The sequence below is a fragment of the Apus apus genome, chromosome 4 (assembly GCF_020740795.1).
Source record: "Apus apus isolate bApuApu2 chromosome 4, bApuApu2.pri.cur, whole genome shotgun sequence".
Taxonomy (NCBI): Eukaryota; Metazoa; Chordata; class Aves; order Apodiformes; family Apodidae; genus Apus; species Apus apus.
The window spans coordinates 102,241,845-102,269,782 of record NC_067285.1 but is presented as its reverse complement, the minus strand read 5'-3'; the positions used below and the strand labels follow the sequence as shown (position 1 = coordinate 102,269,782).

At 37.6% G+C, this 27,938-nt stretch overlaps 1 protein-coding gene across 3 annotated transcripts in view; it reads left to right on the top strand.

Moving 5' to 3' along the window:
* The window catches only part of EVC2 (EvC ciliary complex subunit 2), a 73,044-nt gene extending 46,020 nt beyond the window's left edge, over positions 1-27,024 (top strand). For 2 of the 3 annotated variants that reach the window (XM_051618996.1, XM_051618998.1), the window contains 8 exons: positions 1,722-1,926; positions 3,447-3,569; positions 11,471-11,698; positions 13,901-14,115; positions 15,541-15,628; positions 22,259-22,452; positions 23,344-23,445; positions 25,600-27,024. In XM_051618996.1, the coding sequence (XP_051474956.1) occupies positions 1,722-1,926; positions 3,447-3,569; positions 11,471-11,698; positions 13,901-14,115; positions 15,541-15,628; positions 22,259-22,452; positions 23,344-23,445; positions 25,600-25,873 (1,429 nt within the window). In that variant the 3' untranslated portion in view covers positions 25,874-27,024. The remainder of the gene's footprint in view (positions 1-1,721; positions 1,927-3,446; positions 3,570-11,470; positions 11,699-13,900; positions 14,116-15,540; positions 15,629-22,258; positions 22,453-23,343; positions 23,446-25,599) is intronic. The other variant, XM_051618997.1, reaches the window with a different exon arrangement.
* Positions 27,025-27,938: the final 914 nt, after the last annotated feature.

Here is a 27,938-nt window from a genome sequence, read left to right as displayed (position 1 = left end):
GGCATGAGAAGTTGAATGGAAGGGAAAAAAACAACAATAACATCTTTTAAGGTTTCTCCTTCATATCTGTTCTTTACAGCAAAAGAGATGTACAGTGGGCAATTTTGTCCAGACAGCGTCTTTGGAAGTCTGCCTGCTGCACCGTGTCAAACCATATATAAGAAACATGAGAAGAAACCTTGCCTGTTGCATGTTTACTTTGTTAAAGAAAAACAAAAAAGCATCAGTTTTGTCTTTTGATTCTGATTTCAAGACCTTTGTATCTTATTCAGAATTTTACATATTTTTCTGTAAGCTGTTTTAATGTCTTTAGTTATATTGCTGAGTGCAGACCTGCACAAGAAGGGAAGTAGTTTGTATGACCCAGCAGGTCTTTCATGATTCCATGATAATTTTGTTCCAGCCTGCAGTGTCGCCTTTTGTATTTGTTACATTCTATCTTTACTTACAGCAACAGTAAGCCAATGGCTTTTTCTGGTAAAATACTGGAAAATACATACCAAAAAATGCAGTATTTGTACAAGTGTTCTATCAAAATCCCCTTAAAATCTGTCACTGTCTGTGTTCTGTCCACTGTCTGTCAGTTTTCGTAATTTGATGACTGATGCCAGTTCTCATGTTTGTTCTCATTTGCTATCTAGTTTTCACAAAGATTTATTTTGAATGGTAGCTTTTAATTTTTGTTGCTTATCAAATAGACCATGAGGTAGTCCAAATTTACGGGTAGTTGAAAAATGTTTTAATTTATAATTTAACTGTACTTTTTTTGAATCAGTTAAAAGAAATGAGGATTTCTAAAGTCAGAAATATTTTAGTGAAATGAGAAGATGGCATGGGTCTGTGATATACTGAAAAAAAATCATCAGTCCTAGTGGAACATATATTTTAAAATAAAACTACTTTTGAAATAATGCACTGTTTATACTTTAAGTGCAAATAGATTTCCTGAAAATAGAGAAAATTTCCAAGTAAGGAAGTTACACCATTTTTCATTAAATAGTCCTTAAGAAAATATTCCAGTCACAAGGTAAGATTATCAGTGTAGTCTAAGGTTAGTTACAACTGGAAGATGAATTTAGGCTTTGGCCTGCTTTATTTTTAAGTCAACTTCAGCTCGACCGGAGGATCAGTCCTCCAGATTTCTATGCTGAGAACCTTCCTTCTACAAAACAGGAACTTTGAGTGATTCAAATTGCTGCTAAAATATATTCTGTATTGTTCACACTGTTAAAGGTTTTTTACTAAGAACAGCTGGAACCCTTGTGACTTGGTGACAGGAAGGATGACATACATGAGTTTATAATAAAGAGATACTTCTTTATTCAGCTGTCAGTACCTGTGACTGCTAAGTGCTGGGAAGCAGTACAGGGAGGCTTTACAGGAAGCTTTTCTCTCAATTTCAGCCCTATGTTCAGGGTTTGTATTGTATGAAGAGGTGGAAGGATTCTGTGCATAGGAAATGCACTAAAAATATGTATTTGTTAAATATTCAAAACACGTTTCTCCTTGAAAATGAAGTTTTACAATCCAGGAAGTTCTGTAGGCAGAATATAAAGTACCCTCAAGGATATTTTGAACATGCTTAGGATCTCGGTGCTATGTGTGGAATCATTAGCTGATGTAAGAATAAGACCAAAAGGATCGTTGCCTCTCACAATATATGCAATATTGCCTATATCACTGAACACCAAATGGCTTGTGTTTGTTTTTTGTATTAACAGGCAGCTTCTAAGTTTACCACTCTCATTATCAGAAGAGGAATTGCTTAGAATGAGGCAGGAGATGCACTGCTGCTTCTCTCAGGTAGACAGCAGCTTGGCTTGGCCCAAGATAAGAGCAAGAACCTTGCTTCAGGCTTTCGAGGGGGAGCAGAGGGATGCAGAGATCCTGAAAGTTGATCAGAATTCAGCAGTGACCAATAAGCAGGTGGGAACATTCTGGGATCAGTGTGGGGATGTGCGAGGGGTTCATGTGTGTATCTGTCGGTTGTTGGCCTTGGCTGCATGTATGAGTCCATAGCTTCTGAAGTGTGATGGCACACTTCTTCTGCCTGCATGGATCACTGGACCTTGAACATAACTGTTTGGGCAGCAGTTGAATAAACAGAGCTTTTTTCATACACCTGCATATTTCTACTGCTAGCATGTCCTCCAGCTTTCCAAAGAAGACAGCATAAAGAAGCAGGTGGGTGGCCAAAAGGGGCTGTACCTCTGAGAATAGTCCACTGAAATGCCAAAAATTTGAGCAGTGCTGAACCTGGCTCTGAATATTAGGGAAAAGTTGGGTCCTTTCCAGACCAGACTGAGATTTTTCTGGCAGCCCATACACATTACTAAGCTTGACGCTAAGTCAAGGAAAGATTTAGGGAGTTTCTGCAGGTGTGTGTTCTACATTATCTTGTCCATTTAGGAAGGTACAGTTCCTGAATTAGCTGATCTTTTTTTGGCAAGAATATGTGCTTGAATTGTTTCTTTTTTTTCCAAAAGAATTGGGCGTACACAGAGGATTTGGTTTAGTTGTTTATTTTTATTTTTTCAAATCTAAATATGTAGGAGATAACGGCATATTCTCTCAAAAGTTAGAGATACTCCCAACAAGAACTTTATCTGTCTATCAAATCTAGCACTTCTTTATAAAGAACTTTGTGAGGGGTGTTTAATTCCTTCAGTACAATGTAGAAGCTGTAGAATCATACTTTCCCCCACCCCCGCATTTAGGAACTGAAAATAATTTGTTTCCTGTATGAATTGTCTGATACTATCATAAAAAGAAGGAATTTCCCTTGTGTTTTTTTTTGTTCAATTATGTTTTCTAAACATGTAAACTAACTTTGGTTAATTGTACTAGGAGATAGCCTAGTTTAAAACCTTAGTAATTTCTGAAGTACTAAAGAAGGGAAATGACTTTGCAAAGTCTCATAGCTGAACAGATCTTACAGTTTCCCAAAGAGTACGTTCCACATAGTTGATATTCTTGTAAAGAAATATAAAGGTCAAGAATAATTTGATTACATGGAACAGTGCCCCTTAATATTATCATGGTTCATTTGTGATTCATTTACTGTGTCTTGAAAACAATGTAGTTCTTAAATTAATATTCTTTGTTCATTTTTAACCATGCTGAAGAGAAGACGTATCAGTTTAAATCTTCTCTTATTATCACTACTAAGCTTGTTTAAAATCAAATTTACGTGCTAGCAGTTTTCATGGAAAGGATGAATATATAATTCTACTTGGAAAAAAAAAAAAATCTAACTTTGTCTGAATGTCTGAAAGCCATATTCTGAATGAATAGACAACACTTTCATTTCAGAAATATTTTCTCAGTGAAAGTTGTCCTTGCCAGGTGTTTTATTAATTGGTGGAACCACCAATAATAGCAAGTAATAATGTTAACATCCTCTCATACCTCTCACAAATAAGTATATTGTGCTCATTTTCTTACAGCAGCATTCTAAACAAAAAAAAACTGGATCCAGGAATAGAAATAAGATAGATATTCTGAAGAAATCTTTACAGGACAAAATTTTAATTTATGAAGACTTGGTGAAAGATGAAAATTTGAATAAGGTAAGTGTAAACCTTTTCTGCATGAGGTAAAACTCTAGATTTTTAGCAATTAAAGAATGATCCTTTTCTATCAATGTGAATAAGAACCACATGAGAAAGGTATAAGTTGTAGTGGCATGATGCATCTCTCTGCTCTTGCCTGCCTTTGTCAAGATGTTGTGTTTCAAGCTTAATAGTTTTGGTTTTGTTTTAATTTTTTCCACATTAGTTACAGAACTGCTTTCATGTCTCACTCTTTTTATGTCCAGTGGTTCTGGAGCTTGGTGCATATATGATTCCAAGACTCCCCTAGATCCTGTAATTTTTTAGTAAAGCTTTCAAAACATGGAAGTGCTTCACTGCATACTTCACTTGAGTAAGATTTAGTTCTTGGACATCTGCTAATGCTGTTGAAAACTCAGAAATGGGTTCTTAGATCCAAAGACTTCTTGTGTTGGGGACTGAGTTTAATTGTGCAGGACATATTGAAAGGAAGCCTTGATTCTGGTGGGTATCTTTTGGGAGGCTCACAGCCCTAATCTAAAATTAATCCTTAAGGAATGAGCGGGGCCAATGCCAATATAGGATTTTGGAGGCTTTTTCCTTCTCTGCTAGCAGATGTTCCATCAGGTCTTGTTCGTGTTCCTCCTCTTCTCTTTTCACTTGTAAAATATGGTTAATACTACATCTGTATATCAGAGGAACTTTACAATGATAACTATGTTAGACATAGGTGGTGCATGACTGTAAAGACTACACAGAACAAACAAGTGCTATTGGTAATTAAAATTGGTAGATAAAAAAATAGATTAACAAATTATTGGTTGCAGATGGTAAAAACATAGATAAATCTAGTTGAGCACCCAGTCTTTGAAAGTGAGAGCAGATGCTTGGACAAGAATGCAAGTGGGCAAGTATGCTCTGGCAGTCTAATAATTTAGTAACTGTCATCCGATAATGCCCTATATCTCTTACTGGATATATTTCTACTTTTAGCTTCCATACCTAATGCCCCAACCATTTAGAATTTACCTGTTTTTTTATACTATTACTTGAAAATACAACAAAGTATGGGCTTAGCTCTTTCATTACAAAAAGTACTTTATACTCGTGTAGTGTAAATATTGCCTTACATTTTTGTTAGAATCTTGTTTTAAAATTGGAAAATTAGCTTCTCTAAGCCTCATGGTTTCAATTTTATATGCACCATCTGGGATACCTGTTGTTCTAGTTGTATGGCTGCACATTAATCTAAAAAGACAGATGCTTTGGGCTTTTCCCAATAAGGAAGCTAAACTATTGTTAAGGAATGTAATTAGTTCTCACATTATCATTAGGAGACAAAAGTATTGCAATAAACCTTATATTGATCACAGAAATACAGTTTCTTTTACCCATTGCAATCTGTTAACTTGTTCCTCATTTAGAATCTTACACTTCTAAATTTGGCAGTAGTGTGAGTACATTTTTCATCTAACTCAAAATTAACCATCTGAAATTGCACAGCCAATTCAAGGCAAGGAAAAAGGACAGTGGAGCAGTACAGCTCTGCTGTGTTTCTCCTTCCTTCATTGCTGCTGCTCTTTTGCAGACTTCATGTCGTGCCGTAGGTTCTGTCGTGCTACAGGATGGCTGTAAAATGTTTTCTGGCTAATGCTTAAGAAAGCAACAGCGGGATGTGTTTTGTAATACTGTGAAACAGGCATGACAGAGAAGAACAACTTGTAGACAGGAGGCCACAGCAAGAAGTCGGAACCCTAGTCTTGGAGCAACTGAGAGTATCACTGACCTTTCTGGGAAAATCTTCAAAAGCAGACTGTATCTACTACTTTAGTGTTTCATGGCTGTTTTCAGCTGTCTTGTGTCTGAAGAAGTAGCTGTTCCTTTCTGAAGTAGCAGTTATCTATCTCAGAAAAAATACAGTAGTAAAAATCCTGACAATCTCTAGTCTCCTTTCCCTTAAAAATAAAGACTTACATTAGAAATGTCTGTGAGGTTGCAGGTACTCAAGCAGATGTTCAGATTACTCCCTTTATTTGTAATGTATGGGGACAGTGATTGAGACTGCTAGGTAGCAATCGGCCTGAATTAAATATGGGAATTAGAAGTAAATTCTTTCAAGCAATGGACTAATCATAGCGCATTTACAGCACTGGCAATTTTTGTGTAGTTTGGACATTTCAGGTGGAATTGGTACCAAATGTTCATACCTACGAGAGCTGATTCATCATAACCAAAGTAGTTTGACAGTATTAATATTTTGCCAAATAGTACAATGTCAAGCAGTATTTTAGAGTCTTCTGTTTGATATGTTAAAAGATTTCAAGAATGGCCAGGGGACACTGGTTTATAACTAGTTTCTAATTTATCTTGTAATCAATATTGATCCAGCTTCTACTAAAGTCACCTTCCATGTCACTCTGAAGTCAGAACTATTTGCGAGGTTTGATTTTTCACAAAAGTATTTGTTTGCAGAGCTGTGATTTCAGAACTGACAAGAGGCAGAAAGGAATTGAGATGGGTAGGGGTAGATAGTAATACCAGTTGAGTGATGTGACATTTTGTTTGACCAAGAACAGTTAACTTACTGTAAAATTTTTAATAGATGCTAAATGATAGAGCTGAACATCAGTCCCATGTATTTGGGCACGCTTAACGTACAGCTTTGTACTTAGCAATAAGGAAATAGTATCTAGCTTTGCAGTTTGGACCAAAATATTAAGATTCATGGAATATACTGAATATCAGATAAACCTTCTGTTATTCATCTCAATGTCCAAATGGAGACCAGTGATGAGTGGTGTTCCTCAAGGGTCAGTACAGGGACTGGTGCTGATTAACATCTTTGTCGGTGACATGGACAGTGGTATTGAGCACACCCTCAGCAAGTTTGCTGATGATACCAAACTGTGTGATGTGGCTGACACACTAGAGGGAAGGGCAACCATCCAGAGGCACCTTGACTGGCTAGAGAAGTGGACCTGTGCAAACCTCATGAATTTCAACAAGGCCAAGTACAAGTCCTACACATGGGTCAAGGCAATCCCAAGCACAAATACAGGTTGGGTGGAGAATAGATTGTGAAGAGCCCTGAGGAAAAACGACTTGGGAGTGTTGGTTGATGAGAAGCTCAAAATGAGCCAGCAATATGTGCTTGCAGCCCAGAAAGCCAGCAGTGTCCTGGGCTGCATCAAAAGAAGTATGGCCAGCCAGTCAAGAGAGGTGATTCTCCCCATCTAATCCGCTGTCATGAGGCAGACCCCACCTAGACTACTGTATCCAGTTCTGGAGCTCCCTCCCTGGAAGTGTTCAGGCCAGGTCAGATGGGACTCGGAGCAACTCTGAGGTGTCCCTGCCCTTGCAGGGGGCTAATCTTTAAGGTTCCTTCCAACCAAAACCATTCTGCAGTTTTGAAGTGGTTGTGAAAAATACAAGTGTTCCTGTCATCAATGTAATTTCTTTTGTCTTTGGATTCAGCTACATTTAAAATATAAATGCTTTTGTTTCCTTATAAGTGAACTTGAGTTGTCAAACTGAATTGCCATGCTTATTCATTATTCATTTTAATGGGGTCAAATTCACACTAAAGGTGATCACTCAGTTACTCATTCATCTATTAATTATTCATTCATCTATCCCCAGGTTTCATATGTGTATCATTCATTTTAAATCCTTGAGTCTGAAACTGAGTCACCTGTTAAGAAAGCAAACTTTAAATTAATTTGTGTGCACACACTTATCAAAACATTGCTGTGTAATTTTTTGTATCTGCATTTTTAAAGGTTCATAACACCTCCTGTTCCTAAATCACAAATGCAGCCTTCAGGTACTACTTACTAGCTTTGTGTCATATAAAGTAAATAATACTTCAAGCATATATTTTCCCCTGTTTTTTTAGATATTGTAAAAACTTATGTATTCTGGATCGCAGTATCTTAGACATGTAAATAAAAATTGGAAGAAAAGAAGGACAAGCTCCTCTTTGTGCACACACTGTCATCACTAATTCAAACTAGTAGTCTTGTAATAATTTATATTAGTTAAGAAGCTGCCCTAATGCTTTTAATAGGGGGCATCACATAGGCTGTAGAGCAGTAATTTTGAAAATGGACCTATTTACTTCTAGTCAAGTAGGTCTGCTTTAATTTTTTTACTCATTCCTCAAATAGGTATTATTATAATAAAAATTATAGTATAAATCTTAGTCTCCTGTGACAAAAAACATCTTCATTTTCATGCTTTTAAGTAAACTCAAAATGCAACATTGCCAAGGTTTTGAAAGATGACTTATGGCATTAGCTGTCCTGCTTGGTTAATTTCTAACATGAATTGCCCTTTACAGTGATGTCTACTCTAGTGATGCATCCCCCTGAACACCCTGGTAGATAGCAGCTGTTGTTAGTGAAGTATTAAATGGCTAGTTGAATTGGATTTAAATCCCTTGTCTTCCTTTAGAAGCTTTTTTTTTTTTTCCTTCTAATATTTGTTAACCTATCTGTTTTACTATTAAAACAGGACTTGCTTCCATTCCATCCTCTCTTTAAGAATCACCTGAGTGCAACAACTTTCTCTGCTGAAAACAGGGATGAGGGCAAGTCAATGTAAACTTTGCAAATGAGCCCTTAAAAAATTGGACGATCAGACCATATGGCCCTGAAAATTGCTAATTGTTTTTGTCACAGTGATTAGTAGTATAATAAGTAATTAAACACACCTTTCAAAACAAAAAAAGAAATTAGTCTTGTGCTTAGGCTTTTGAAGAAAGACTTTTTTATCATTATTTTTTGTTTGTTTGTTTGTTCTAAGTATTGTTCTTAGCACTGAGGGGTAGAATAGTCTTGTTTCTAGGCCATGGTCTTATGTCACTGTCGTATAAGAATATCTTGAAATAACACTTTGTAGTTTGAAAATAAATCTGCTTTGATGAGATAAATAACCAGCCAACCAAACCCCCAAAAATCCCAGAGTTAGGGTCGGATTGACTGTCCTGTGCAATCTATATCAAAGTAGTGATTTGCACAATGTTCTGTAGAAATTTTAATCTTTGATTTTGGATTGGTGTTTCTAGAGTAGAATATACACCTTCCAATACCTGTGAATTTAAATGAGAGATGCTAGTTACTTGCTTTTCAGAAAAAAAACATTCTACAGAAAACAAAAGGCCTCAGATTCACTTTAATGGGTTTCTTGCCTGTCTGCAAAGAACATAGAAGATGGATATAAAAAACTGTTGTTGTTGTTATTATTGTGGGGTTTTTTCCTATTGAAACAGACAAACAAGCAATAGATATTTCTGGATATATCCTAAGGTAAATGTCATCTGCTTTTTTGAACAGGTACTGAAAGGCAGCGCAGCCTTTTTTCCACAGAATCTCAATTTTGGCCATCTCTTTTGTTTCACTTGGAGAACTCTGCCTCCCATGTACAAAAATAACAGCTTTGTTTTCATACTGTATTTCCAGTATGATTTCTGAGTTGAATTCTCCTCGCAACTCAAATATCCTGTGTGCATATTTGTAAACCATATGCTTGCTTTACTTATTTAGTGTCAGATGCCTACATTATTCAAGATGGATTTGTTAGAACAATAGCAATGTTGAGAGACAATTTCTGTCTTATAAAATGATGATTTCTTAAAGATATCAGGAAAATGAATCTTGCCTCTACTTTGTGCCTGTAGGATGATTTCTTACTCATCCCTTGTAATTGGATTAATTCACATTAGTAGGAAATATTTCCTGAAGGTAACATTCCATCTTGCATTCAAGGACATTCCAGATGACGTAATGGAGACTTTGGAGAATATCACGTGAGCACAAATGAGAATACCACAAGCATGTGTGGTTCCAAATCATATTTTAAATTTAGTTCTATCTACTGGATAATAGAGTTTGGATGATACACAATTACTCTGAGCAGGTTCCCTATCAATAAAATTTGCAGAGAATATTACTGGACATCATGTTACGTAATTAACATTTTAAGGATCTAAAAACTCGCTGAAAGTTTCCTTAAATGCTCCTTTAAAGCTAAGGACTACTAGAGTCAATAATGTATAATTTTGATTAGCAGGAAGAGAAAGCGAGTAAGTTTTAGTGCCTTGGGTCCATACCATCTCTATATATGCAAAGATACTCTGAAAGACAAAGACTAGTGCCAATGGAAAGTCATACAGTGTCTACAGATTACAGTTGACCCTTACAGTGTTGTAGTTAATGCTTACAGGGCAAATGCTATTTGTCTTTATTATTCTTGTTTTCTAGATTGGCAAAACTGTAAAGAGTTTAAGACTGCATGTATACTTGTGTACCTCAGGATGTCTACCATGTAGGCATCTTACTTAAATGGAGTTGTTAATCTCTGCCTGTTCTTTAAGAGATACGCCAAAGTTGGCAGGACAAATGCTTTCCTGTAGAACCCAACTGTGAGTACCTGCCCTCAGGTGCTACAGTTATAGTAAATTTAACCAAAATTTATTTAAAATTTTTGAGATGCCTTTGATTGTGGTTCTTCCATTCTATCACAGGCAGTAGTTACTTGAGCATTGCTGTTAAAATGCATAATACTGGAAACTTCTGAAAATGTTGATTTTTTTATTTTATTTTATTTTATTTTATTTTTATGCTGTGAAATCTATCAGATTACATTTGGCAGCACCCAAAAGGTAATTTAGAGATGGGGTGAAGAAAAACCTTGCACTCTGATACTGAGAAGTGCACAGATGGGCTGTTTCTGTGCTTAGCTTTATTCTAAATCCAGTGTGTAGGGCAGCATTTGGTATCAAGTAGTGGAGTTGGAACACTTATGGTTGCATGTGCTTTTTCTCTCTAGGTCTTCTGTCTCTTACAGTCCAACTTTTGGGCCAGTGAGGACAATACAGGGAGAGAGAATCTAACCAAGCTGTTACTTATTTATTGTCTTTGAGGATTTCGCTACCCAGGTATTAGATAGCATAGCTGTCAATGTCTGACCTAGATATCCACACTTATACATCAATGGCAACAATTTTTTTACAATACAAAACATACTGAGAAGTATCTTTTTCTGTTCTTTGACTAAAAAGGGAGCTTTGAGTGACAACTTCAGATGGAAGCATCTAAAGAGGATAACTGCAGCTGACTACTATCTACATTGTCCTGCAGAAAAATGGTCACACTGGCCATACCAGTAGCTGTGAATGTCAGTGGTATAGCATGGAGAGCTCATCAATGGCATTGCATTTGACCGTGTGCTTGCACATGTGTTCTTGCCTTTCACACCTGGATGATTTCTGTGGATATCCCATCACTTGTATAGCAGCAACAGCATTAAGGAGTGAAATAATTTTTATTGAATCCTGTCTGATATCCATTCTGTCTCGTTTTAATCTCATTTGAAATCCATTACAAGTAGGCTCTTGATTTACAGTTTAACTTTGTTTTATATAACCAGATTTTTGGTTGTTTGCTTAAAGATAGTAGGTTGAATTTCACTGGTCAATCTTGACTAACACTTGCCAATTTGAAACTTAATACAGTCTTTCTATAAATACCACATTTTTGCTGAACAGAAGGATGTTTTTTTATCTTCCCATTTAAGCAAACGCAGGTAAGCCTAGGTTTGTTTATGCTTTTACTTTTATTGTATTACAAATTATATAGACCCTCTATTTTAGGTTAATATTTAGCGTATGACTACCCTAAACCAAAGCGTGATCTCTGCAATATCTGACCTTACTGTAGTTGTTTGGTTGTTTTTTTTGTCACTTAAACACATTAGAAGCTTGGAAAAGCACTTTTTAAATCAACGTATTACTTTATAAGATAATAGCATTTCTTAGCTGCTTTAATCCTGTTTGTTAATTACAGAGTAGTAAAATCACAAGTGTGCATGTAAGGTTTTCTCTTAATCTTGTTGTGGTTTTCTGTTTTGAATTTTCTTAGGTTAAGAACGAGTTGCTGCTTGAGAAAGAATGTCAGCTGCATGATCTGGAAGATAAACTTGGGGAATATATTGCTTCTTTAGCCTTTCAAAAGACTGTTAAAAAATCCAGAATGTTGGAGCTGTATACTGCTATCATAAGTGTACAAGCTTTGCTCTTTGAACAACTGAGCATGTCAAAAACCCTGTCAAAATTGGAATGTATTCAGATCTTAGAAGCACATAATCCTGTAAGTAATAAAATTGTAAAAAGGAAAAGATTTGTGGTAGGAGACAGCAACTTTCACAGTAGTTTATTTGATTTTCATTTAACTGTGCTGGTTTGGAGCTCCTGGTCATCCAGCCTTTAATTTCTTTAATTTTCTTTAATTTATGTGCACTTTAACACATTTAGTAAAAGAAATAAAGAGACGAAACATATGAGAGCCAGGGAATATTGTATATTATTATTATTGTTTGTTTTTATTTCAATAGCATCCAGAGATCTACAGTCAGATAAACATTTTCATAGCTAATTAATATTCAAGTTTTATTGATTGCAAGGAAGTGATTGTGAGTCAGAACTGGGATAGTGTGTAAATTGTCATATGTATATTATAAAATTGTTCACATTGTAGTGCTATGTAGACAATAAAATCCATTACTACACATTGTGCTTCAATCATTGAGTTCTTAAAGATACAGTCTCCTACCTTTCTATAGCCCTCCAAGCACAGTTACATTGTTTAAGTAGTAAAAACTTTGGAAAGGTCTCTTGCCTTCATCATAGTTATTTCATACTTGGTATGTGCCAGTGTTCTAATCCATTTTTAATACTTCAGTGGTCTGTATTCATAAGGATTTTTATATTTTCTTTTTTACATGTGCTATTTGCAGCCATCCAAGTGAGACTTGGGAGAGCACTGGAGTAGAACAAACAAAATGGGTTTTTAAGAGCAAAACCTCTTTGCTAGAGGGCATCATTAGACAGCTATTGCTGTGAAAACTCTTGGTTAAATTTTAATGCTGTCATCTCTACAGATTTTCTTTTGAAGTGGCAGTTAGCATGCTTATAGGCTTCCAGTTTTCCTTCAAATTGTATTAGATCTGTAGGAAATAGTGGAAGTTGTATGTAGTTGAAGTATTAAAAAAAAAATTAGTCTGGAATTACTGCTTTTTATGCAATAAGTATAAAGGGGCTCTGCAAAGAGGTTGCTTTTAGCTTCTTTGTCCTTGAACAGATGAAGGAAAGGGATTGATGGAGAGGCATAAGAGTAGCTAACACTGGATTCTTTTCCAATTTGAAGAGCCAAGTTGAGCCCTATTTTGGGGAAGAAAATTATTTTAGGCATTGTTTCCAGTGCCTATTAGGCTTGGTTTGCAGATACTTGGTTTCCTGTTGTTTTTTTTCATGTTTGTTTTTTTTAGTCCATCTCCTTTGTCCCACCACCCAGCAAATTTTAACATCTGTTGCTTTTAGTGGATAAATCAGATTGCACAAGATCCCTAGTGCTGACAATATCAGTGATAGTTTTGCCAAATAGAGAAATAAACACATCTGGCTATATATGTATTTGCTTCATCCCTTAGAAATAATAAGTTAATACTCAGTTTTGGTGTTAGGAGAGCGGATCTAAGCTCTGAAGTCAAATCTTGCTGGCCGGAGAGCAGACACTTATTTAGAGGTACCATACTCTACTAAATCTGTAGTCTGAATACAGCTGACAAGGTGGAGGAACAGATTAAAATTCAGCATTTGCACCAAGGTACAGGTCGGGAAGTAGGGCACAGAGATATTAAGCCACTTAGAGCTTGAGGTCAGACAACAAGGACATTGGAAAAGTGGAATATGAAGCCTTTCTTCTGATGTCTAGTTTAACTCTGACCAAAGAGAGATCTCTGGCACAAGGAATCCAATCCAATGACCACTTCAGGTTTTAACCCTTTGATTTTTAGAGCATTGTATTTTAACCCTAATTATGTAACAGTAAATGTGAATTACTGTCTTTTTACTGCAGACCTCTTTGATATTAGCTGTTTCTTTAGTATAACTAAAGCTACTCAGTCTGAGTTTCTCAACTAGTTTCAGTGGTTTTATGCAGCTTATATATGAATTCTAATGGTGCTGCTCTTTTGGTTGGATCTCAGACATGCTGGTAGTGTACTTTCTTAGATGTCCTCTACAGTGGAAAGTTTCAGAGAGCATTGACCTTTAATGCAGTGAAAGCTGGCTCATATCTTTCTTCATTGTTCTGATATTTATAGAGTGCAATTCACGTTTTCTGAAGCCACACAATGAATTGGCAAGTGAAATGACTGCAAATGGCTGGGTAGAATGAGAAAATAATAAACTAATATCAGAAATTCTGATAACCATCTTTTTACTTGAGTCCAAACAAATTTTTTCTTCCAAGTTAAATTATGACTTTTTATCATGTGTTTTCAATCTCTAGGAGATTGAAGAGCTTGACAGGAAGCTGGAGCATGAGATACTGCATAAGGAGTCAGCTCAGCAGCAGCAGCGTCTAATGAATAGACAGAGGTGGACTCCAGATAGATTGGGACTTTCAAGTGAAGCTGTGGAAACGAATGCTGACAGACAAGTGACAGTTCTGCTAAGACAAGCCATGAATAGATGTAGGCAGTTTATAAATCTGCACCAGCAAAGGTAAGTGCTTTCTTCTTGGATTTTACTAAGTTACCGCAGTCCTTACAGACTGTAAGATATCACAGAGAAACAGCAGGCTAAATGTTTTGCTGTGCTGGGGAGGGACTGTACACCTGTGCTTGAACAGTGCTTTTTTGTGATGTGGCCCAGTGCTGAACCAAGGAGTTTGGGGAGTATTGAAATAAGAAACCTGAATTAATAATAATAACTTAGTTACATATAGCTTGTGATGTGTTGCATGGCAATCACCATTTCTTGAGGGAGACAGTAGAAAAATAATAATACTCCCTAGTAGCAAGAAAGAAATGAGTTCTAATCCTGTTCCTTTGTCTCTCAAGAAGATAGGTAGGGACTTCAATAAAACCTGATCTGCTGGGGTCAGAGGAAGCAGCTGAGGCAATTTAAATTGAATTTCTACCTCCACTGTCACCCTGTTGACTAAATTCCCTGTCATGCAGTCATTTTTGATAGGATATATAAACTCTTCTTCAGAGACAGACTCAATTTCACTTTTCTCTGGACAGTTTTAAGTAAATATATCAGTGACAAAAAAACCTCAGTGCTTCTTGGGAGGTATATAGAGATATGTGTCTTGTCATGAAGGTTGCCTAGCAAAACTAGGTGGTAATCTGCAGAACTGCAAAGTATTGTATTACATTCATTAGAGTTACAAGAGTTAGAAATGACATTTCCATGTGGATTGCACAGTATTAAAAACCTAGCACATTAAGGTTCATGTAAGTTCCTGAAAGGGTGCTTTCATGAAATGATATATTAAAAATGGGTTTGATAGGCTTTGGGTGGAGTTATTGCACTCTTAAGTCTGTTTTAATTCTGAAAGGGGTGCAGCTCTACTTGATGTAGATTAACAACTCTCTTCTAGCAGAAGTCTCTGGGAGAACAGATTGGTTACTAGCTTATGGATACTACTGTAGAGATGTATCAGTGAAGGCTTTAAAGAAAGTGCAGCTAGTCTTACTATTTGCCTGAAAACATAATGGAAGAAAAAATGTGTGTACTTTTCCCAAATGACATAGGGATGGCTTCATTATTTGGTCCAGAAACAAAAAAAATTACCAGTAGTAAGGAAATTAAATGTTTACTATTATACTCCATCAACAAAAAGATCCACAACTTGCCATAAAGTATGGTGATTAAATTTAAAGAGGTGAATGAGAACAGATTGAGTAATCTTGCTTTGGAGAGATTCTAGATTTGAATTATGTGCAAGAGCATAGGCTTAGATTCTGCTCTGATGTTTGCTTGATAGGAGGGGAGAAAGTAGAAGTTGGCTTATTTTGGCATTTGTGCTGCTCACCCAACTTGGCTGACTGAAAGACATACTTCCTAAGCAGCTGACTTTATTGTTTCTTCTAGTACAGTCATTGTGCCTGGGAAGATTTCAATATTAATTCTGTCTTTCAGTTTGAGAGACGAGCAATGGAATTGCGTGGTGCTTGAGGATCTCCTGGAAAATATAGAAATGGATGCATTTTTGGCACTTTATAGTCAGGTAAGCATGAAATTGAACAAAGCTTCCAAGTTTAAATTACAACTCTGTCTGGAAATCAGCTTTTCTTGCTTTTTGGGGAGCCATTACAGATGTATTTGGACCCATTTCTGCTAACAGTCACTACCAGTTCTGGTGTTTGTGGCCAGTATTATCACTCACTTCAGTTAATTCTGATCTACTTTCAGCCTTTTCAGTTTTACTGTTATATTTCTTTTTGTTCACTTATAAATCCTTTACAGTTTCATTCTGTGGAGAGAGCTAAATTGCCTGGGGTTTTGGTTTACAGACAGATTTGTAGTCTAATTTTCATGTAACGAGACAAGGGTTTTATTTGGGCTTTAATCACTGTTAGAAAGGATTTGCATTGATTGTGTTACAAAACTAAATGGTAGAAGGGCTGCTAGTTAAATATTCTAGTATCCTTAGTCATATTGTTTTTGAAAAGAGCATAACCTCTTTAGGTAATTTGCTGTCTGTTGGCTGTTTGTCAGTGCCACAAAAGGCATTAAAAATTAATCACTGTTGTCCCCAAAATGCATCTGTAGACCTTGGTTGAGATTTGTAGCTAGCATCGGAAAAGAGACTTGGTGTTGCAGCTTTTTATGTCCAAGTATCTTGCCTCTCAGGGACAGGAGTGGTTGCAGTCACTTGTATCATACACTGAGAGCTTCAGAGGCCTGCAAACCAAGGAGGGACCACTTAAACTAAGGGCTCTCAGCCTTTCCTGTGTCTCAGCTTTTTTCTGCTCAGTTTTTCTGAACTCTTTTTCCTCTCCTGAGTTAGATGTCTATTTGAGGTCAGCTGCTCTCATGAAGAATTGAAGTGTTATGAGATTCACCTGGAAGGTAGCACATGTTTTCAGATCTTTATTCTGATTTGGGTAAGGAATTTGCATCAAGAACTCCTAAAGCTCACAGGAGTATGGTAATTACTTCAGTCTTTGCCTCTTCTGGGAACAGTTGGGCTTCATTCAGAGCAGAGTCCTTCCATGAGCCTCAGAGGCAGACTTGCCTCTGAATGTTTCACGGCTGATGGCTAAGCTGCTATCCTGGGATGGAAGATCTCACTTTCTTCTAATGTACTAAATGAAGAAGAGTGTGAGTTTTAACCTTGTCTTACACTTTCCAAGAGCATCTTATCCTCTGGGCATAAAAATGTGATTGACAAAACCCCGTTTTGGCATGTCTTGCAGAGTGTAACATTTGATGGTGTTTGCAGAGGAGATCGTGGCCATCATTACCAGTCTTCTAGTTTTAAGACCAAGCTCTGTGTTCCCTTAGTGTTAGGGTTTGTTGTTGTTGTTGTTGTTGTTTGTTTTTTGTTGTGTTTTTTTTTTTTAATTATAAGAATTCCACTTTGTGATTTTTTTTGTTTGTTTGTTTTGTTTTGTTTGTTTGTTTGTTTGGGTGGCTTTTTTTTCCTGTTGCAACTGATTTATTTTTTTCCAACCATCCTGCCACCATGTTGGCCTTGACAGTTCGGTTTGCTGTAAATGGATATAGCTGTCAGGAGCTGCTGAATTCTGTTCCAGCCTTTAGCTCCTTTTCTATTTTCTGCCCCTGTTGCCTGCTGCACAAAGAGCTCCTACCATTTTATTAGTACTTCACAGAAATACCATCCTGCTCACACTGCTAAAAATTTCTAATGCAGGCCTTAGTAGGGTGCTTATGACATAAATATTGACTCAGTGGTGAGTTTTAATCTAATTATTTCCTTATAACTTGAAACTTTATATGTATTAATTTATTCTTCTTCAAAATAACTTGTGTACTGCTGATGAGGCAGTCACCCACTCTTTTCAGTTATTCCTTCTGTTGTGGAACAGTGGCATGAACAGTGACAGCTCTAGAATCATAGAATGGTTTGGGTTGGAAGGGTTATAGATCATCTAGATTCACTCCCCCTGCATGGGCAGGGGCAGAAATGATACTAAATTTGAGGTTTTATTTGCCCATTTGTAGTTGCAGTTTGTCTAATAATTCAAGATTTCAAAACACTTTTTGAGGGCAGTGTGATCTTTTGTTCTGTTCAGCCTTCCTTTATGTTTTCATAGTACAGGTAAGGAGTCAACAGGCTTGTGTGAATATTTTACTGAAGTATGCAATGTTTCAGATACATTATGAATATGACAAATAGAAAGTAATTCTTAGATAAAATTAACTGCATTCAACATCAGTGGAAAATAAGCATCAGAACAGATACAGAAATTGAAAATGCTTTAAAAGGCCCTTTGGGCTTTGCTGATATTTGCCTGTATTACTGTGATTTAAGTCATTAGTTTTGGTGGACCATAATCTTGGGAATTATTTTTATACTTTTTTTCCTTAGTTGATTATATATTTATCTGACAAAATATGCTGCATCCAGAAGTGCTGGCCAGTATAGAGGTTTTAAACAGCACAGACCAGCTTCTCCAGATTAGCACTGCTGAGAACGTTTGCATAATTTAATTTCAGTCCTTCTAAACTCACTATAGCCTTGCAATCTTGGACTAATCAAGAAATGGCTTAAACCTTGTACAGTTTTATTTAGCAATTTTATGGGCTGGCAAAACCAGCTATCACTAAGTGGGAACTGTTAAAAGAGAGCATGAATAGTGTTAATCTCATACTGTGTTCCTTAGCTTGCCATACTGCTGGGCATAGAAGGGTAGGAAGTTGATTTATGTAACAAACAAGAGTTTTCATCTTGCAAAGGATGTTGTGAATTGTTTTTCTACAGCCCTTGAGTTTGGTTGTCTCTGATAGAGCCTCAGCATCTACCTCTTTCATGAAGGCATGAATTCAAGATGTGTGGCATGTTAAGATAAGTGCTGAAGCAGCTGTGTAGGACTCAGTGGAAGGGAAAAGAAAAAGCCAGTGGTTGAGTTCTGCTGCTGACAATTTGAAGGGAGCTTTTTCCCAAGAGTCCTTGGCTCTTTTCTTAGCATTTCAGTTCAAATACAATGCTTTCTTTTGTTTGGAAGTGTTAATCGTATTTATCATCAGACTACACAGGACAAACTGGGAATGTGCTGCTTTTGCATGTTATTGTAGCTTGTTTCTGTCCTATAAAGCTTGATAATGCTGACTGGCACACCTTGTCCTGCATTCCCAGAGATCATGACCCTTGGCTGGGGGGAAAGCTGGATATTGCTTTTCTAAAGCATAGGTAGGAACATTGCTCAAGTTGTTGACACTTTGTCTTCCTGTGATGGTTGTTAGGTTTCTTTGGCACATATTGTGAAAGAGCATCTGAACAGCATGGTCTGCAAGCTGAGAGAGTAAAAGCATTTCACAGATGACAGATGCATGCAAACAGAATTTGCCATAATTTTCACAGTACCTGGTCCTCTTAGCACACTAGCAGGTGAACAGTGACCCTTGCTAGTTACAGATTTTGATATCTTGAAGATGGAAATCTAAGACCATCACTGTCACCTCATTGCACTTGAAAAACTGGACACACACTGTTCAGCGTGTACCTGGGGGACTGTGTTTTATGTCTTCTCCGTAAGATTTTTGGGACATAAAAGCTATAAATGTTTACCATGCAGATGTACAAAACAAAATTTCTGTTCTCAGCAGTTATAGTAGTGTAACTCCAACTGTAATATCAAACCTGACTACTCTTAATTCAACTCGAAGAAGTATGTGCTTAGTAGAGTAGAAATTTATTAAGATTCACAGTGTAACATGATCCTACTTTTGGATGTGATTGTCCTATGAGCTGGTATGGGAATTGATTTTTTAAATCTTTTCTCCCCCTACATTTCTGTACAATTTGTCAAACACATTACATTGACAAGTATTAAGAAACTATAGCTATCGTACGTCTGTATTTTACAGTTATTTTTTTATTTAAAGAGGATTTTCCCCTTTAGACTAGTTTTCAGGACTGGATGCAGCCCTCTCTGGAAAACCAGTTAAGTTTTACTTTTGTACGTTTTGTGTTTCAGCTTACATCCTTATGGAGGCAGATCTAGGTCAATAAGAGATCTGCTTGAATGCTAGTGAGTTCAGGATCATGAGCCTCTGGCTGAGAAGTTACTTTTAAATAAGCTCACAGATATAGCCCCAGGTACACTAGTTGCTTTTTAGAGACCAGAGATGATGTGGGCAGACTGTCATATGGAAACAGCACACTAAGCCTGAAACACAGCATAGATCAAGGTCAGTGTTTTTGCATTAGTTCTTTAACTACATATTCATTGATCCAAATACTTAAAAGTAATTGTGCTGTTTGTAAAGTTATACTCATACATTCATGCTTTTATTTTGACCAAATTCAGAAAAAACAAATGAGCTTGGTGGTGGTACAAGTAGCATTTGTATCCATTAGATGTTATAAAAAAAGTAAATGCCTAATTTCGGTGGTACCTTATAATATAAAACACCAGAAGAATCACACTCATCCTGCCCTGGAGGGCTTTTGGTCTGACTAGTGGGAGCATTTCTGTGTTTGCATTCACATTTACTTCTCCTTGCCCCTTCTGCACTTGGGTCTTGGTAGCTGTGGGCATCTGAAAGTGCTGCTCACTGCTGGGGCATGTTCACACATCAGAACTCCCTTTGCTGTACATATGCTAGATGCACCTCTGCCACTTCTGGTACTGTTGCCAGCATTGTGGCACCTTGCAGGATTACTTAGTTGTGGAATCTGCTGTATTGAAAAGCATTAAGGGTTGCCCCTTAGACCAAATCATACGTGATGCAGTAAGTTAAGGGCCAGAGTGGAGAAAAGAACATTTTAAACTATTACAGAGGAAAGCAGTACTTGAGTCATGATATGTATAAATTACTGAGTTAAACATCCTGAGGCCATTCTGCCAGAAAGGGCAGAATAGGTCACAGAGATGCGTAATTTTTATTCTCACTTAATGTTGTTTCTTGTAAGCTTCTAGAAGCACAGTTTTTAAAGACCAAAGCTACGACATAGTCTGTATGCAATGATACAAATTAAACCAGGGTGTCTGTATTAAGATTTCAGGTCTTATTTACATTCCTCTCCAGAGAAGAATGAAATAATTTCTTGCCCTAAGTAGCCCAAACAGGCGTATGTCTTACCAAACTTTGGTGACTGCTTAAGATGAAAACATTGGATGTGTTGGATACCACATCAATTTACTAATCTGTCATCAATTTTAGGAGGCCTTTTTGTTCATTGTAGTATCTCAGTGGCTTCCATGGAAAACCTATAGCAACACTGAAGAGCCCGGGAAACTGTGGGAAGTGGCTAGTTTTCCTGCCTTTTGGAGAGGAGTTCTCTTCTTGGAGAATGTTTATGGGAAAAATAATGGTTAATTTATTTCTTTATTTTGTGTGGCCATCTAAATTTGGGTTAGGGCTGCTTTGGGTGTTACTGCTTTGTGGATTTAGCAGAAAGGATTGTCCTTTACAGAGCATCCTTTTCATGAAAAGCCTTTTTTCAAAGAAGATTCACTTAATACAGGGATGTCCTAAGTGCATTGGCTCCTCTCAAGGTTTTTCATGCAAAAGAGAGACAGAGTTCAAACAACAGCTGAGACATTTTCAATCCACAGTGGATGAAGAAATCATCCTTCTTCTTGCCTGGTGGGATCTTGAGGCGTTGTTATGTGATATGGGCTTTGTAGTCATCAGGTGTTGTGTAGCTTATAGGAGGGTCTACAGGTGGAGGCAAATCAGCTCTCAAGAGTCATCTCAAATGCTTGGCACATTTAACCTATCTTCAGATGCCTGAGATACATGCATGGTTTGAAAGACTACAACAGCATTTTTCTGGCACCCTCTGAGGCATTTAACTTTCTTTAGTTTGTTCTACTCTTCTCTTCTTTTTCCATGTAGTTCTCAATATATTGTAGACTTATTTTAAATGCATGAGAATCTGCAGAAAACAGCACTGGCGATGGCAGTAGTTCTGACAACATAGCAAAAGATACCAATGGGGTTTTAGTATTTGGAGGGGGGTGAGAAATGGGGCTGGTTGATTGTCTGGGGAACAAATAGATTTGAAGTCTATTTGAACACGATGTAAATACGCATTGCCACTGCCTTGTTGGCTGAAAAAGAGAGGACATTTGGAAAAAAACAAAACAAACCACCGAAACCTTCACCTCTTAACAAATGTTGCAAGCTGTTCTCTGGGCTTATTACAGAATCTGGTGTTAAGAGAGGCTGAACAATGGAGTGCTCAACCATGGCAACATGCAAATGATGTCATTAGGTTTCAGAGCTATTTTTTTCCCCCTAATTTTCCAGGACAAGGAATGCCGTATCACTTTACTGCTATCTTGAAATTATTTCTTTACAGCAGTACAATCTATAAATTAACTAAACTTAAATGCTAGAATGTGGTTGCATTGTGATTTTTTCAGACTGAAGGACAGAAAGTACATACCCTAAGCACTTATGCTAAGATCAACTACTGTTTAACATTTACATTGTCTGTATCCAGAATGAAATGAACAACCATAGCATAAATTGACCAGTGTGGTCAGAAGCAGTGAACATGGGACTATTACCACTTGACACAAAAAGTGTCACCACTAACATGATTTTCAGTCATATTTTTTGTTTTCAAGAGGAGTAGTTCTTTAATTCTAGCAATTAAACTTGGCTTACAGGATTTTCAGTGCCAAATTTAACTGTCTTCTACTTATTGATCCTCTAGGAGCTCCGACTGGCAGGTTACTTAGCCAAACTGGCAAGAGTACCAATGGGGATGTTGCACAGGATCCTGAACTTGTTGCTGCCATCCAGCTCACAAAGTGAGGTTCTTTCAGTCCTCAATTCCATTAGTAAATATTCACATGGTGATGTTGAAAGAGACAGTAATGCAGATGAGTCTGGCAGCTGTAAGAAAAGGTAAGTGCAGTATTTTTTGGAAGACCATTGCAAGATAAGTTTATTGCTTTACATATATATATGTATTTGCTGGACAAGCAGATTGACAACAATAGAAAAAAACACAGGTACATAAATTTCCTTTTTGAAATATTTTGTGAGCAAAAATACTTTGAAATGGATACTTTTTTCTGAAATATTTTAAATATAATAAATTAATAATATATACATTTTATAACTTTATTAACTAAACAGTTATTTTATACATGTATAAATCTTGCTCTGATAATTTTCTTTCTGTTGGCTTTAATTAGAATTTATTAAAATATTTTCCTTCAAACTTTTTGTATCTATATTTATAGCACACCAGATTTCAGGTGTCTACAGCTCCTAAAGATATAAAGGAGGTCCTCTTTTCTAATAATGAAAGCTTCAACCTGTTCCTTTGTAGCTCATTATTAAAGTCACAAGTGGCCACTGTTTTTCCCATTACTCAGAGAGATGAGTAGTCTCCCAGAACCTTCGTCTCTCCAGTTTATTCCAGTTAACACCAGCTGAACATCTGTACAACTGAGAACGAGAGGTGCTCCAGTAGCCCCCCACCCCCCTCAAATCCCTGCCGTGATATGGGGGGGGAGCGGGGAAGAAATACAGGTATTGTGGCACTGGGACTTCTAGTTGTCAGATGTGAATTATCAAGGAGCAAGATAAGGGTCCTTGGGTCCACACTGAGGTGTGATCTTACCTGATGTAAGGCATCTGTGGAAAAGCAGCAAAAAATCCTTGAACACTCACTGATTGTATTCAGGGTATTAATGCCATGGTTTTGGTGGGTAAAATTTGAGAGGGGAGGAAAGTGTATGTATTTGGGGATTGGCTGCTGGGAATTTTTTTTCTTTCCTGCTTCTTCAGGAGGAACCAAGAATTGTGGCAAGCACTGGAGAACAAAGTATGGCAAGATCTGATAAGCAGAAGTTTAGAAAACATCCCTTCTCTAAACAAGAGAAAAGACAGGTAAGGAGAAAACAGGAAGAAGCATATAATTCCTTTATACTTAATTTTATCTCGAAAGATGCCTCTTATATCTATTAGAAATCAGAAAATAAATTCGAAGAATCATAGAATGCCAGGTTGGAAGGGACTGAAGGATCATCTGATCCAACCTTTCTAGGTACTACTGTAGTTCGTATAAGATGGCTCAGCACCCTATTCCAATATTTGATTGTCCTCGTGGTGAAAAATTTACCTCTTGTATCCAATTGGAATCTCCCCAGGAGCAACTGTGCTCATTACCCCTTGTCTTTTCCATGTGACTCCTTGTAAATAGGGAGTCTCCATCTTCTTGGTAGCCACCCTTTAAGTACTGGAACATGGCAATGAAGTCTCCTCAAAGCCTTCTTTTCTCTTGGCTGAACAAACCCAGATTTCTCAGCCTCTCCTCATACGGCAGGTCCTCCACTCGTCTGATCACACTTGTGGCCTTTCTCTGAACCCTCTCCAGCCTGTCTGCATCTCTTTTGTAGAGTGGGACTAAAACTGAATGCAATGCTCCAGGTGTGGTCTGACAAGCACCAAGTAGAGCGGGATGATGACTTCTTTATCTCTGCTGGTGATGTCCTCATTGATGCAGCCCAGCATCCTGGTGGCTTTCTTTGCTGCTGCAGCACACTGTTCACTCTTGTTGAGCCTGTTATCCACCAAGACCCCCTTTTCACAGGGCTGCTCTCCAGCCAGCTGGATCCCAGTCTGAACTGCACTCCTGGGTTTTGTGTTCCCAGGTGCAAGACCTTAGACTTCTCCCTGTTGACCTTGATAAGGTTCCTGCTAGCCCTCTTCTCCAGCCTGTTTAGGTCATCCTGGAGGGTGGCTCTCCCTCCTGGAGTGTCAGTCTTTCCACTCATCTTGGTGTTGTCAGCAAACTTCATGAGGGTGCTCTTGATCCCAATATTCAGGTCACTTATGAAGATGTTAAACAGCACTGGGCCCAGTATCAACCCCTGGGGGACCCCACTAGTGACTGGTGGCCAGTTTGAGGAGGAACTATTTACTATCACCCTCTGGCTATGGTCTGTCAGCCAGTTCCCACCCACCACACAGACCATTTATCAAAGCCAGTTTCTCCAGGAGGAGACAGTGGGGGAACATATCAAAGGCCTTGGAAAAGCCCAGGTAGACGATGTCCACCCCTCGCTCTGCATCAACTGAGCAGGTGACTTTGTCATGGAAGGTGATCAGGTTTGCCAAGCACGATTTGCCCCTGGTAAATCCATGTTGACTTTTCCCGATCACATGCTTCAATTGACTTGTGACAGTCCCCAGGAGGATTTGCTCTATGACCTTTCCAGGGACTGAAGTGAGGCTAATGGACCTTTAATTACCCCCTTCTTATGCTTGGAGGTGACACTAGCCTTCCTCTAGTCTCCAGGGACATCTCCCAATCTCCATGACTTCTAAAAGATTATGGAGAGAAGCTTTACAATTACATCAGCCAGCTCTCTCAGCACCCTCGGGTGGATGGCATCCAGGTCCATCAATTTGTATGGGTCAAGCTCCTGTCACAGCTGACACGCCAACTCCTCCCTCACTGATGGTGGGTTGGTGTCTGCATCAACCTGGACTTTGTTGCTATGGTCTGGGACCCAACAGCACTGCTAAAGACAGAGGTGAAGAAGGTGTTGACGACCTCTGCCTTATCAGCATTGTTGGTGATTAGTTCACCTCTCCTGTTTAATAGTGGGCTAATATTACTCCTCTGTTTCTGCCTGTGTTTAATGTGGGTGCATATAAATGCATATAGATATGCTTTATTTATACACTGTTCTGTTGTTTGATGCTTGTTTCCTACAACATGTTTACACATAGTAAGCAATAATAGTAAATGACTAAAAAGATTTTTCCACACATATCCACAAAATTCACACTTTTTTCATATATGTTGTTTACCATTCCTGTGGTTATTGTTATAAGGTTACAATTTCTTATGCAGTGTTGTATCTCAAGCCATTCCATGATTCCGTATGTAGCTTATTTGGGATTGGAATGGAAGTTACACTTCTGTCTGTTGATATGTTATTTTCTCTAGCTTTCTAAGTCACCACTTCTATGTTAGGAAGCTATGGGTTTTTTTGCCTAAGTTTTAATTTTTAAATTATTTTTTCCTTAATGTAGCTTAATAAAGAAGAAGCAACTTGCCCTCCTGGAAAAAGCATCATTCATTCATCTTGGTTTTTCATCTACACATCGTCCTATGGAACAGTCTGATCCACCTGTTCCTTTCAACACTGCAACTGCTGAAGCCATAGAGGTATTAGACACAGGGGAGAAGGTATTTTTGTTCCGTGAGCTGAGCGACCCAGTCCTCTCTTTGCATAGTTTTCCAAGGAAAAAGAAAAAGAACTTTCTTAATTCCAAAAAGGCTGCTCGTGCAAGTATGGACTCATGAGGGTGACTTCCATTCCAAATATCAATTAGGGAAAAGGAAGTTATTTAAAATTCAGAAAATAATGAGAAAGAATGAAGTATGCAGTTTAAATAACACGTGCCTTGTTTTAATCTCATTTGTTGGACATTGTAAATAGCTGTAATTTTAGAATGGCACAGATAGCAATGTGTATTGTGCATTTTTTTTTTAATTCTTTGTCAGCATATGATGCAGTATATGAAATAGGGGTATTTTGTGATGCACATTCTAGCAGGCAAGATTCTGTTCCTTCAGTACATTGTGATCATTTTTGCACTGGCTTTACTGTAGCTAAAATTTCTTTATTTGTATAGAAAGGTTATTTATTATATAAACTAAGTACTGATTTATTGTTCTTGTATTTATATATTAATGTAATAAGCTGTGGTATAGCAGATGTCATGAAGAGTTAAAGTGGATGACCCACAAGTCCTTTGTTCTCTGATTTTCTGTTACTCTGCCGAATTTCTGATTAATACTGTGCTGTTAATAGGCTTTGAACATTATCTCTGCAGTCTGTGTTCCACAGGGATAGCTGGTAGTGCAGTTCTTAAGCATATACATACGTACTTAGCCTTACATCCTAGAGTACCTTTAGCTTTTTTGCTGTTGTTCCCAAACTTCAGTTGAACAATGAATATGGCTACGGTACAAATTGTGTTAAATATTTGCAACCTGTTTCAGTCTTTTTCTTGGCAAAGCAATGTCATCACACTTATTCATTAGAAAAGGGAAAAATGTAAATAGACATGGTAATAACTTCAAAAGCTTTTTTGATTAAAGTGCTGCAAAGTGTCACAATTTCAGGTAGGTATTTTTGGAGTTCTTATTCCTGGGTTTCTCTAAATTGATGAGAATATCTTTCTACATTTCAAAAGGTAATTTTTAAACCTTTTGATTTGGCAGAGAAACCTGTAAATATGAACTCTAGAATTAGCACTAGGAGAACAAATTAAAAGAAAAGCATGTATTTGATAATATTTCATTATATGCAAGCCTGTTTTGAGAGTGTTCAGACTGTATTTGAGTGCTATGCTCTGAGAGTACTGTGATCATATATTTTGCAATTTTTCATGTATGGAGTTTCTCTTTGTATGCAAATTTCATTTTAAAAATTAAAATGGTACAATGTACTTAAGTCTCCGGTTGGCATCTATTCCAAGTGGGAAAAAATGGGATTTCTTCCCCACCTCTCTTGACCATTTTGAAGATTCATTCCACTATAAACAATTGTTTCATATCACTATTAGCAATAGAAAATGTATGATGTAATTAGCCTGATAATCCTAATTATGTTTTTATTGCATTCTTCAGTCTTTTCATAGAAGTCATTGCTTTCCCAGAAAGAGGAGTCTATCAGGGTTGGGTGAGTTCAGAGTTTCCACATTTTAATGCATCTGGTACGTTGCCCCCAAGACATGGATAGGTGAAGGTGGATCTGTCCTGCCTCGGAGATGGGTCAGAGCAGCATGGAAGGAGGCTCAGGTGTTTCAGAAGGGGCTTTGGCCCTGTGCAAGAAAAGCCAATATGAAAACCTGAGCTGTGCTCAGTGCTGACCAGAGCGCTTGGACTAATTGAGGGCATTGGACTACTAAACTGTAGTTTTTGTTACCCTTCCTTTAGCAGGTGTTTAATCATAGAATCATAGAATGTCTTGGGGTGGAAGGGACCTCTAGAGGTCATCTGGTCCAACCCCCCTACAAAAATGCTGGCCTGCAGTCTGCACCCACTGCACGGCACATTCCTTGTGCCCAGAGCACTGCCTGCCTCCCAGTTCAGAGGCGTATTAGTTGTGCACAAGCCCTCCAGTGTTATCATTAGCCCAGCTGATAGTGTTATCTCTGATGAAGAACACTGTGGTGTTCATCCAAGTGGAGGCATATATTGGTAGAAGACAAAATGCTAATGCCATATAAACACTCAAAGAAAATTCTTTTGAGATACTTTGGCCCTTTTAAGATTAAATGGGCACTTACTGGAGTGTTTAAAATTGTTGAGGCTCTCATTGTCCATAGATTTAAACAGGATCAATATCCCTGTGCTTCTG